Source organism: Dipodomys merriami, unplaced genomic scaffold (assembly GCF_024711535.1).
Source record: "Dipodomys merriami isolate MVZ:Mamm:240054 unplaced genomic scaffold, mDipMer1.0.p SCAF_34, whole genome shotgun sequence".
Lineage (NCBI taxonomy): Eukaryota > Metazoa > Chordata > Mammalia > Rodentia > Heteromyidae > Dipodomys > Dipodomys merriami.
The window spans coordinates 14,288,670-14,300,824 of NW_027204937.1; the positions used below are offsets into that span (position 1 = coordinate 14,288,670).

The window sequence follows — 12,155 nt, forward strand, 5'->3', positions numbered from 1 at the left end:
GTAGGTACTTTCAAAAAGGAGTCCCAGGGGCACAGTAAATAGACTTGATAACATTAAAATAAAAAGTTTCTGCATAACAAAGGACAAAGTTACTAAACAACAGACTGAGAGAAAATTTTTACCAGCAATATATCTGACAAAGGACTAATATCCAAAATAGACAAAGAGCTCAAGAAATTAATACCCTCCCAAGCTAATAAAACAATAAATTGGCAAAGGAGCTTAAGAGAGACTTCTCAAAAGAATTGCAAATAGACACATGAGCAAATGTTCAACAACCCTGGCCATAAAAGAAATGTAAATCAAATCAACTTTGAGATTCCATCTCACCTGTTAAATTAGCCACATGAAGAACTGGAACAACAAATGCTGGTGGAGAAGTGGTGCACTGTTGGTAGGAATGTAAACTAGTACAACCACTCTAGAAGGTAGTTTGGAGGTTGCCCAAATGTTAAACATTGAACATCCCTTTGACCCAGCCATACCACTCTTGGCATCTACCCAGATCATTACAAATCAGGATTTGGTAAAGACACTTGCACATCCATGTTCACTGCTACACTATTCACAATTGCCAATTATGGAAACAGCCCAGATGCCTACAATGGATGAGTGGAGCAATACATATGGTATATATACACAATGGAATTTAACTCATCCTTAGAAAGAATAAGATTGTGTCAGTTGAAGGGGAATGGATGAACCTAGAATAATAATCTAAAAGTGAGGTAAGCCAACCTCAGAGAAAAGTACACATTCTCTCTCTCTCCTCCCAAGTGAGTATGGCCTCAGTGTGCTTAACAGTTAAGCTGATTGCCCTCCTGTCTGAAGGATGTACAGGGACCAAGCTGGACAAGGGGATCCACAAGAGGTAACCGATGACTGCTTCCTGGTAGCTCAGTGGACTAAGTTACTAAGACGTGTGGCTGCTTTCAGGGGTTAATGGTGAATGGGATTCCTAGCTAATTTTGGGGTAGCCTGAGGATGGGTGGCATGCCTGTTGTTCAGGGGTATCTGCAGACCAAGATGCTTGGGTATATTGCCCAAGCTTTTCCTGGGCAGTGGAGGGTGGTTAGTTAACAGGACTGGGTCAGGTGAGCTATGCAGATTATCTGGATAGGTTATGTAGCAGGTGCCTGGGTAAGGGAGGGCCAGGTTCATTCTCTGGGGTAATGCAGTAGTGTGGTAACCCAAGAGCTCCCTAATTGGTTTTCAGTCTGTGAGGACAGCATTCTATAGTGACAAATGCTGCAGTAGAACATGGTGAGTGGTGACTGCTGCAATTTCTCCTTTCCCACCAGCAGTGGGTACAGGTAGCATCTCCTGAAGGAAACTCCAGTTTGGTCAGATGGCCTTCTGAGAGCATGTACAGCAACCTAAGCTTGCTTTGTCCTTGCAGTCCCCACAATGTAAATCCTGGGAGGGAGCATCTGTTGTCTGTCACTGTCCCTCAGAGGTCTACAAAGGGCTTGGTAGACAGTGGGTGCTCAGAGGCTGGAAACAGAGCTGAATCTACCTAACGTTGCTGGGGCTCAGGAGTAGGTTGGATAGTTACCACAGGCAGGTTTCAGATGAGGTTCTGGGAGGTATGAGTGTGGCTAAAGGCCTGGTTCCAGCCTTCAGGAACCTTTCTTTCATGCCTTGAGGATATTCTTTGCAAGGGGCTCCCAGGATTCAGTCCACACACTGTGTAGACATGTCCAATGCTAGGGGGTGGATGCTGGCTTAATGATGGAACCATACTTTATACAAGCCATTCTTCATTCTTTATGGTCTCTGAATTGCTCACCCTCAGCCTGAAGCTTTTCGTGACTTGTGCAGCAGAAATGTCATCAACAGCCTTTTGTTTGTGCTTGACTAGGATGAATGTGCCAACAAAACTGGCTCAGAGGAGTCTTTTCAGATGTCATTTGCTTGTCTGTAGCCCTGGTCTATGCAAAGTCATTCACAAGCCAATTTTTCTGAGGCTCCAAAGCTGTCATCTTTTGGTTTCTGCCAGAGCCCACAGAACTACTGTGAGGTACCCTTCAGCCTGGGCAGACTTGGGGCCTCCTCTCTTTTGTGCCAATCCTGGGGCTTGAACTCAGGGGCCTGGGCACTGTCTCTGAGCTTTTGTGCTTAAGGCTAGTACCACTTATGTCACAACTCTACTTCTAGCTGTTGGGTAGTTAACTGGAGATAAGAGTCTCACAGACTTTTCTACTTGGGCTGGCTTCAAACTGCGATCCAAAAATCTTAGCTTCCTGAGTAGAATGCACCTGGCCTTTTCTGCTTTTCAATGTCACTTATTATTGTAAGTATCTTGAACTACAATTTCAATTTACTTTCCCCAGGTATTGAGCTGGGGTCTGTCTGCATTTGTCAAGTATCTATGTAGTGCCTGGTACCTACCCCTTTCTTGCAAGAGTGAACAAAAAGGGAGCTGCGTGCTGGGTTGCAGGCCATACCTGTAACCCAAGCTACTCAGGAAGCTGAGATCTGAGGACTGCTGTTCAGAGTCAGTTTGGCAGATAAATCCAAGAAACTCTTTATCTCTAATTAATTAGCAAAAAGCCAGAAGTGGAGGTCTGGCTCATGTGGTAGAACACCAGCCTTCAGAGAAAAAGCCAAGCAAGACTGCAAGGATTTTCATTTAAGTTCTAGGACCAGCACAAAACAACAACAACCACCCAACAATAAAAAGAGCAAACAGGACTATAATTTTGATTGTCGGTCATGGGGCTTGAATTCTAGGCCTGTGCACTGTCTGTGAGCTCTTCAGCTCAAGGCAAGTGCTCTACCACTTGAACCATGTTGCCATTTTCGATTTTCTGGTGGTTAACTGGACATATGAGTCTCATGGACTTTCTTACCCAGGCTGGCTTCAAACTGAGATCCTTAGATCTCAGCCTCCTGAGTAGTTAGAACCCCCGGCGCCCAGCTGATTGTTTTAATTATTTTATTTTATTTTTTTTGTCAGTCGTGGGGCTTGAACTCTGGGCCTGGGCGCTGTCCCTCAGCTCTTCAGCTCAAGGCGAGGGCTCTACCACTTGAGCTACAGCGCCACTTCCGGTTTTCTGGTGGTTTATTGGAGATAGGAGTCTCATGGTCTCTCCTGCCTGGGCTGGCTTTGAACCGCGATCCTCAGATCTCAGCCTCCTGAGTAGCTAAGATTACAGGTGTGAGCCACCAGCGCCCGGCTTGATTGTTTTAATTATTAAGGGAAGCCATCAACTCAATGCTCAGAAGGAAGAGTGATCTAGAGTTTATTTATTTATTTATTTTTTATCTGATGTTTTTTATTGAAATAGTTTCTCTTGTGCTTCTTAACTAGCCGGGCATTCCACTGCACCACTGTTGATGTCATCTATGATGTCATGAGGGTGGCGGCCATCAACATTACACCCCACAGACTGGGCAGTGCCCAGGATTTCCTTAATGGTTCCAGAAAGTTCTCTGGCTAAAGATCGGTGCCGCATCTGCCGGGCAATGTTGACAATCTCATCAAAAGAGATGTTTCCACTGTGTTTAATGTTTTTTTGTTTCTTTCTGTCTCTTGGTGGCTCCTTTAGGGCTTTGATGATCAAGGCAGAGGCAGAAGGTACCACCTCTATCTGGGCCTGTCTGTTCTGAATGGTCAGCTTCACTGTAATCCTTAGACCCTTCCAGTCCCCTGTGGCCTTGGCGATGTCATCACCTACTTTTTTTGGAGACAGACCCAGGGGGCCGATCTTGGGGGCCAGGGCGGATGTGGCGCCAACCTCGCCACCGGTGCACCTCAGGTACACGACTTTGATTTCGTTAGGATCAAACTTAGGCGGCATGACGGAGGTGGCTGGTGTCGGATGAACCCGGATTCGGGACGACCGAAGAAAGTTGCACCTTTGCCTCCTCCGAGCCGAAAGACGAAATAGAGTTTATTTTTTTTATCTAGAGTTTAATACATTCACAGAGTTAATTTTAGACTCTTCCTACTGTCAGTGTTACTGCTGTTGTTAAACAGGAGGTCCAAAGTGCTGCATAGTACAGTACAGTAGGCCTGGACATGGTGGAGCACATCAGAATCCCCCACTCTCCCCAAGTCCAAGCCAGCTTCAAGGATTATGAAGACAGGACAAATAAAGGCAAGGGAAATAGAAGCTGTTTCTGCATAAGTGGTAACATGGGGTAATTTAAAAACAAGGATAAGTGGAGGACCAAGGAGGGTACAATTCAATACACACAGAAGTGTTACACAGAGAGATATACAAAGAGCTGTGGGAAAATCTTCACAAAGGATGTGACATCTGAGTTGGAGTTTTAAAGGTGAACACGAGAAGGGAATTTTCAAACGTTACATATACATGGAGAGTACACTACACTGAGTGCTGACCCAGGCCCTCACACAAGGGAGCTGCCTGCCATCAGCGGTTTCATGAGCAGAGACTGCAATGTTTGATACCAGTGACACTGAATTGCTTACTAAAATAAAACAGTGGTTAAAACCAAGACTAGGGAGGCATTCCCAACTGGGGAAGAGCATGCATAATACACAGGTATAACAGATTGATTTACAGGCAGGGGAATGCCTGAGGGCTAGGTACCAGGAGACATCTGTGGTGTGGTGCCCTGACAGCTCTGTCAGGTGGTCAGAGGCTTCTTAAAACCAACAACCCCCCCCAAAAAAAACCTAAATTACAAGTTATCAGTTGCATCCTGTGTAGCCAGAGTTGCCAACAGCCATTTTCCTGATATGTGACGGCATTCCTGTATCAACAAATGCCAATCACCTGGGTTTGTACACACAGTCTACACAAGTCCTGACAGCTTCTAGCCAGGGCAGGATGTATTACTGGAAGGTATCAGTAGAGTCAAGGTAGGTAAGGTGGAAAGACTCACTTCCTTTGGCTGAGTACTATGTCATCTCACATAAACCCTACAACTGCACATGAGGTAGGGTCTGCTATTCCCATTTTACAGATGAGGAAGCTGAAGCTCAGCCTGACTAAAGAACTTGCCCAAGGTCATACACTTAGCTAAGTGACAAATGCCTGACTTCATATCCTAAGCTCTTTTCACTTGAGTGGACTGAGAAAGCAAAGTTCTTAGGTGCATTCAGTCATTGCTAAGATAGCATTACCAGACCACTTTTGTCCAGCTACAAAGCTCCCTGCTTCCTGAAACCCAGACCCAAAAAGGTCTGATATATAATAAGTAATTAGCCCAGCCAGGTATGTGGAAAAAAGCAAAACAAACCCAAAACCAAAATGAGCATCTTCCAGCTGGAGGGAATAAGGTGGCTAAAGTCTTATAGCCCAGGTCTCTAGGCTATACTTTTGCCGTCAACCCGCAAGCTGTCTTCAGAAATGGTTTGTTTTCCTGGGCAGGGAAGAGATTTTCTGCCCAGAGGTTGGCTCTGGGTTGTAAGTACACAATGGCTGGTCCTGGATTACAGGTAGAGTATGGCTGACTTGTTTTTCTTTAGCAAATTCTTTTCCATGGAGTCCCTAAGGACTGCAACAAAAATAGATGGAATCAGGTGTACTCTTTCCTGCTGATCCTGAACCCTATTTACAGCTGACAGTCTGTGTTAACAGCGCTGCTTGGCCAACTCTGTTGGAGCCTCCTGGAAACAGAGCTGGGTGAGAGCCCACTTTCATGGATGACCAGACTTCCCCACACTTTCAGGTCTGGAGCATGTTTGATATACTTTGCTTTACTGCCTTTGTATTTTTCTTCATTTTACCCCAAGAAGACTGGAAGCAAGAAATATTGGTTCCATTAGAGTTAGCAGCTCACTATTTTAAAAAAAGATCATTGTTTCAGAGGGAGGAATCTTTTCCTTGGGGGAATACTGTAGGCTCATAAGTTATTCTCAGTGTCTCCTCCCTTGGCAGTAGGAGTATGGAGAAACCCATGGGGGAAGACACTTGGTTATGAGGGACACCTGTACATGCAACAGCCTCTAGGCTGTAAGAGACTGGAATAGGAGTAGGGACAGGGAGATGAAGAGGGCCGAAAACACCCTAATAGTATGAACGTAAAACTGACAAAAGTCCTAAGCTTAGTCCTTCTTGTTGGTCCTAGCAGTGTACAAGAGGATGGATGGGGAGATGAGGAAAGAGGTGGGAACAGTCCTTTATTTGGCCAGAAGGTCAATGCTCACGGTCATCTTGAACACAAGAGAGTAGGGCCAGTGGGAACAGCAGGTACTAAGCCATCCCTAGATATGACCTATGGAGTAGGTTTCTAAGTCCAGGCCCAAGCACATGCTTGATGGTCTTTTCCATTAGGGCATCTGCTCTGCAGCTCGGCCTGGGTTGAGACACTATCTGAAAGGCTGATGAGCAGCATGGTGAAACTGAAGCAACATCTGATCTGCTTCCCAGTGATGTTCTCAAGTTGTCCTGCTGTTGTAAACTCCTTCTAAACCCTGGAAATTTCATGAGTGAGGAATAGGTCTACCCCCAAAATAAAAGGCACAGAGGTGTCACAGCTGGGTCAGTCAGCCAGCTTTGATGACACTGCCATGAATTTTTCCCCACCAAAGGGTCTCATTTGGCTACTTCATTTGCCCGAGTCTATGAGAACAGAGCAGAAAGCTCTTATGATGGCTTGGGTATAGATGGGTGTCTTGCTCCCAGTGGAAGAGGTAAGGCCTTAGCCAGGCTTGTTACTCCTCTCTAGCTTTATTTACTCAGGGAGGAACCCACACAGTGAACTCTTTCTCCAGGTGCAGACAGAGCAGAGAAAGCAGGACAATGTCTATTTTCTGCCAAGCTAAGCTGTTACATCCCTTGTGGGACTTGTGTGGGCGGGGCTGAGACTTGGGTCCTTCTTACTGCTGAGGAGCCTCACACAGCTTGGGAGAAGTGCCAGCATCATGTTCCAGGCATTCACCTGCTTTTGCTCTTCACAAACAGCAGAGCTCCCCATGTGGGGATCTTGTACCTGAACCAAGAAAAGCAAAGCTGCTAATCTGACAAGCTCAATCTTCAAATACCACAGGAATGCAGCCTTCCTGCCTGTGTTCATGTGGGACTATGCTGCTAAACATTGACAGGTACCTGCTCTCTGGCCACAAGGAGCTGAGTCCCAAACTGGGTCTCCTACGAGCATGTCTGGTTTTCCTACTGAAGTCCTATGCTTCCTGGGGAAGGGTCCTTCTTCAGGCATCAGCCAACCCTCATTTCAATAGTGAAAAGACCGCCTCTGCTTCACCACTCTAGGCACATGCACTAGATGAGTGTTTGTCTCCATGTATTCAGCCTTAGCCTGTGCAGAATACACGGGGACTGGGATGCTGTGAGAGGTTAAGCACACTAGCCCCAATTGTTAACACCCATCTCTTTCCACCAGGGCTCAACACTTCTCAGCCATCTATGTAGAGAGACCAGTCAATTTTGGCTTTTACATGTTAATTCTTTTACACAAAGAGAAATAAGCACATGTAAAATAATAGCCCTATTGTGTGTGTAGGTGTGTGTATGTGCACACGCACACGTGAGCACACGCATTAATCCTGGTACTTGATCTGAACAGGGTCTGGGCACTATCCCTGAGCTTTTTTTGCTCAAGGCTAGCACTCTTACCACTTGGGCCACAGCTCCAATTCTGGCTTTTTGCTGGTTACCTGGAGATAAGCGTCTCACAGACGTTCCTCTCCCAGTTGGCTTCAAACCACAATCCTCAGATATCAGCCTCCTGAGTAGCCGATGCCCAGCTGTAAGCCCTATTTTTAAATCAGTAGATTTACCAACACACATTTACTCTAACTGCTACCAATATCTCTAAGACCATTTTTTGTTTTCAGTTTTTTTTTTTAAAATCTTGTTGCAGATCAGTTTGTATTGCTTCTGATTAGTTAGCACACAACTGGCCCCAAACAGACTGTTGACCTGTCTGTGGCTTTCTACTGAAGTTTCTGCCTGGCCTCAGGCAGAAGTTACTGGAGGGTAAGACGACTCAGGTCCTGACCTGGACTAGGTGAAAAGGTGCACCTGAACCTATCAGCAACAGCTAGAAGTTGAGACCTAGCCTTTATGCAGCATGTAAATGTGTAATGGGAAAAGCTTGCAGTGCGTCTACAATATTCACTGTGCAAAGCAGTGTGTGGCTCTAGGCATCTGAGGAAGGAGAGTTTTCCAAAGAAAACATAGCTCTGGCCATCTACTACAGTCCTATCTCTAAGGATTGGAAGAAGGAAAGAGATGGGATGTGTGTGTAGCTATATAGGGAGCCTTAAATAGTGGAGGTAGAGGGGTAAAGTAATGCAAGATGTAAAGTTAGTTTAAAAACAGAAAATGGATTGGTTTTCAAAGGAGGTCAGAACACCTGATGCTAAGGAGCATATGGGGGAAGAAGTGGATAGCAGAGAAACTAATGGGACACAGATGGCAATTCTTTTAGCTTTAAGCCAGAGTCCAGATCAAAGACATTCAGTCTGTTGGCTCCTGAGGGTTGCAGAAAAGTTTTAGTTAGTACTTTTGCTCTTCCCAGAGAAAAGGCCAGCTGGGAAGAACCTACCAAGAGTATTGAGCACATCCTCCAAACAAAAAGGACCTGTGTTCCCCACTAGATACATGGTTCAGAGCTATAAGTCAGGGCAGAAAGGGGAATGGGTGAGTTTGATTCTGGCCCTCTGCTGCTGTGATCTTGGTGATGACAGCTTTCTCATCTATAAAAGAGACACAACAGCACTTATATCACAAGGCTATAAAGGCTAATTGAGGTCATGAACACACAGTGTTTACAGCACATAGCCGGTGCTCTGACATGGGGCTATCATATGCACAGGTTTGCTGAATCTGAAGTGGGGTGTTGCCACGCCACCTCCTGCGGAGTCTGCGTGAGAGATCGCGCCAGGCAAAGCCTAAGCTTCAAGGAAGCATGCCTGCAGGAAGGGGGTGTTGGTTCAAGGCTTCCTATACACTTGGCTGCACCTTTATAGCCTCTACCTTTATTCTTATTATATTCTTCTTGGCTGTACATTGATTGCCTTTATTCTCGTTTTGGCTATTTTTCTGTTGATCTGCGAAGAGAGCATGTTGTTTCTTTCCAGTCCAATAGAAATGGCTTCTCTGAATAATAAAGACTAGGACCAAAGATTAAATGTGGACAATGCCCCAATCAATATATCATCTGATGTGACGCTGCCTCCAGAAGCTCCTGCAACTTCACAACCAGTTTTGCTGCTCACTCACAGTAAACATAGAAATTTAAAATTTCCAGATATGGGGCTGGGGAGGTGGCTCACTGGTAGAGCGCTTGCCTTGCATGCATGAGGTCCTGGGTTTGATTCCCCAGCACCACATAAGCAAAAAGAAAAAAGCCAAAAGTGGTGCTGTGGCTCAAGTGGTAGAGCGCTAGCCTTGAGCTAAAAGAGCTGAGGGACAGTGCCCAGGCCCACAGTTCAGGCCTCACGACTGGACCCAAAAAAAATAAATAAAATAAAATTTCTAGATATGTTTCAACAGGCAGAATTAATGAATTAAACTAAACCAGAAGGAGTTATACCAAAAGCACAGAAAGTTCTAGAAAAAGGGACAAGAAAGATTCCCCCAACAGTTATGACTAAGTTTGGTCCAGCTTACATTATAGGGAATAGATGTTGGTTTCCCACAAAATATAAAGTTAGTGACATCACATTTTCTGAGCTGACCGATGAACCATTGCCTTATGCAGGAGTTTATAAAGATGAAAATAGATGGATTAATATAAAAGGAAAAAAGAGTATCTTGGTACTCATTAGATTTTATGCAAAGATTAGGCAGCTCTAGAGGCTGGGAAGGTGGCTCAGTGGTAGAGCGCTTGCCTTGCATGCATGAGGCCCTGGGTTCGATTCCCCAGCACCACATAAGCAAAAAGAAAAAAAGCCAGAAGTGGCGCTGTGGCTCAAGTGGTAGAGTGTTAGCCTTGAGCTGAAGAGCTGAGGGACAGCGCCCAGGCCCAGAGTTCAGGCCCCATGACCAGACTCAAAAAAAAAGAAAAAAAAAAAAAAAGATTAGGCAGCTCTAGACCATTATGGTGTTTATTATTAAAATAACAACAAGATAGTTTTTTTTTTGTTTTATTTTATTTTATTTGAGAACATACTGTACAGAGGGGTTACAATTACATGGGCAGGATAATGCATACATTTCTTACCAAGCATTGCAGCCTCCTCCTTTGTTTACCCTTCACCTCCCCTCCCAGCCTCCCCCCTCCCAACAACAAGATAGTTTAAAATAACAATTAGAAATTTATGTGAACAAATATTGGGATTAAAATAATAGGAAACCTGGAAGTGGTTTTTAGGATGGTTTCAAAGGGACTTGAAAATATATGGAAAGCCGGGAGCTGGTGGCTCACGCCTGTAATCCTAGCTACTCAGGGGGGCTGAGATCTGAGGATTACGGTTCAAAGCCAGCCTGGGCAACAAAGGCCATGAGACTCTTATCTCCAATAAAACCACTAGAAAACCGGAAGTGGTGCTGTGGCTCAAATGGTAGAGTGTTAGCCTTGAGCTGAAGAGCACAGGGACAGCGCCCAAGCCCAGAGTTGAAGCCCCACAACCGACCAAAAAAAAAAAAAAATTTAAAAAAATGGAAAAAATAAAAAGAGTACAATGTAAGTATAGCCCTGTCTTAGGTTTGTTAATTATTAAACATAAAAAGGCTGAATAGATGATGCATTGTATTAAACAATATGCTAGACTTGTTTCGCACCACTTAGCTCAAACAGTTGGTGGGATAGTCATCAATTTTCATGTAACTCATTAATGCTTTGCTTTTCTTAAAAATTGATTACGTGCTTAAATAAAACAAAGAATCTATGTCACAATCACACACTATATAAAGATGTTAATTCTCTTCAATAAAGATACACTCAGATGCAACTCTTTTGAGTTTGTGTCTGTCACTTTGCCGATTCCTTGCCCACCTATCCCGAGATCCCTGTCCCGTCAGTCCCAGTGCTCCGGCCAAGCTGGTCCGTTGCAGGGTGTAAGACTTTAGGAGGGAAATTTTAGTATTTTATACATGCTGATACTAGCATCTTGAAAAATATGTAGCACTTCATTAAGTAAATGAAATGGTAACTACTATCATTAGATTGTTTTTGTAGCAATTTCCTTAAGGAATTGGAGAAATAGTGGGATTAAATAAAATGGTGATATGAAGAACTAGTAAAAAGATGAAGATCCAGGTTATTGAGTGGGAGAGTTTCAAGGGACTGGGTACAGGGCAAGGGACAGACTTCAGAGAACTGATATACTACAGTATTACAGAAATGCTGAGACTCTACGGTTGCCTGGATATTTGAGTAGGGAAGGAGAAAGACTAGCTTCTAGATTATTATTATTTTTTTTTGTCAGTCTTGGTGCCTGAACTCTGGGCCTGGGCGCTGTCCCTCAGCTCTTCAGCTCAAGGCTAGTGCTCTACCACTTGAACCACAGCAACACTTCCAGCTTTTTCTGCTTATGTGAGGAATCGAACCCAGGGCCTCATGCATGCAAGGCAAGCACTCTACCACTGAGCCACCTTTCCAGCCCCTAGCTTCTAGATTTTTGACAGAAGTATCATGTACTGAAACGAGTAATGTGGACTAATTTGATTTATTGGCTATTTGGGGTTGAGTCTGAGTTTTTTAACTGCATTCCCCCCCCCCCCCACCAGGCCCCAGACAGTTTCCTCATGTAGCCTAGGATGGCCTAGAATTCATTATGTAGGTCACCCTGGTCTCCTGCTTTAGCCTCTCAATGCTAGAATGACAGGTGTACATTGTATTACCACACCTGGATAAATTTGAAATGCACTGAAATCATCCAAGTAGAGCTAACTAGCTGGAAGCACAATTTCTTTCTTTCTTTTCTCTTCTTCTTCTTTTTTTTTTTTTTTTTGGGTCAGTTGTGGGGTTTGAACTCTGGGCCAGGATGCTGTCCCTGAGCTTTCTTCAGCTCAAAGTGATCACTGTACCACTTGTGCCACAGCGCCATTTCTGGTGGTTAATTGGAGAAAAGAGTCTTCATGAACTTTCCTGCTTGGGCTGGCTTAGAATTGTGATCCTCACATCTCAGCCTCCTGAGTAGCTAGGATTATAGGCGTGAGCTACCAGCACCTGGCTAAGGATTTCTTTAGGTTAGAGACCAGTAGAGAAATATTTGAGAGTGGCCACCTCTTGTGTATTAGCTGAATTAATGTAGGGAGAAGAGGAGGGCC

At 44.6% G+C, this 12,155-nt stretch overlaps 2 protein-coding genes across 7 annotated transcripts in view; both read right to left on the reverse strand.

Moving 5' to 3' along the window:
- The window catches only part of LOC138803431 (CMP-N-acetylneuraminate-beta-1,4-galactoside alpha-2,3-sialyltransferase), a 179,641-nt gene that overhangs the window by 52,454 nt on the left and 115,032 nt on the right, over positions 1–12,155 (reverse strand). The window lies entirely within an intron of this gene.
- On the reverse strand, positions 3,246–3,895 carry LOC138803430 (large ribosomal subunit protein uL11). Its single transcript, XM_069987427.1, has one exon. The coding sequence runs from the start codon at positions 3,801–3,803 to the stop codon at positions 3,306–3,308; it is 498 nt and encodes a 165-aa protein (XP_069843528.1). The 5' UTR covers positions 3,804–3,895; the 3' UTR covers positions 3,246–3,305.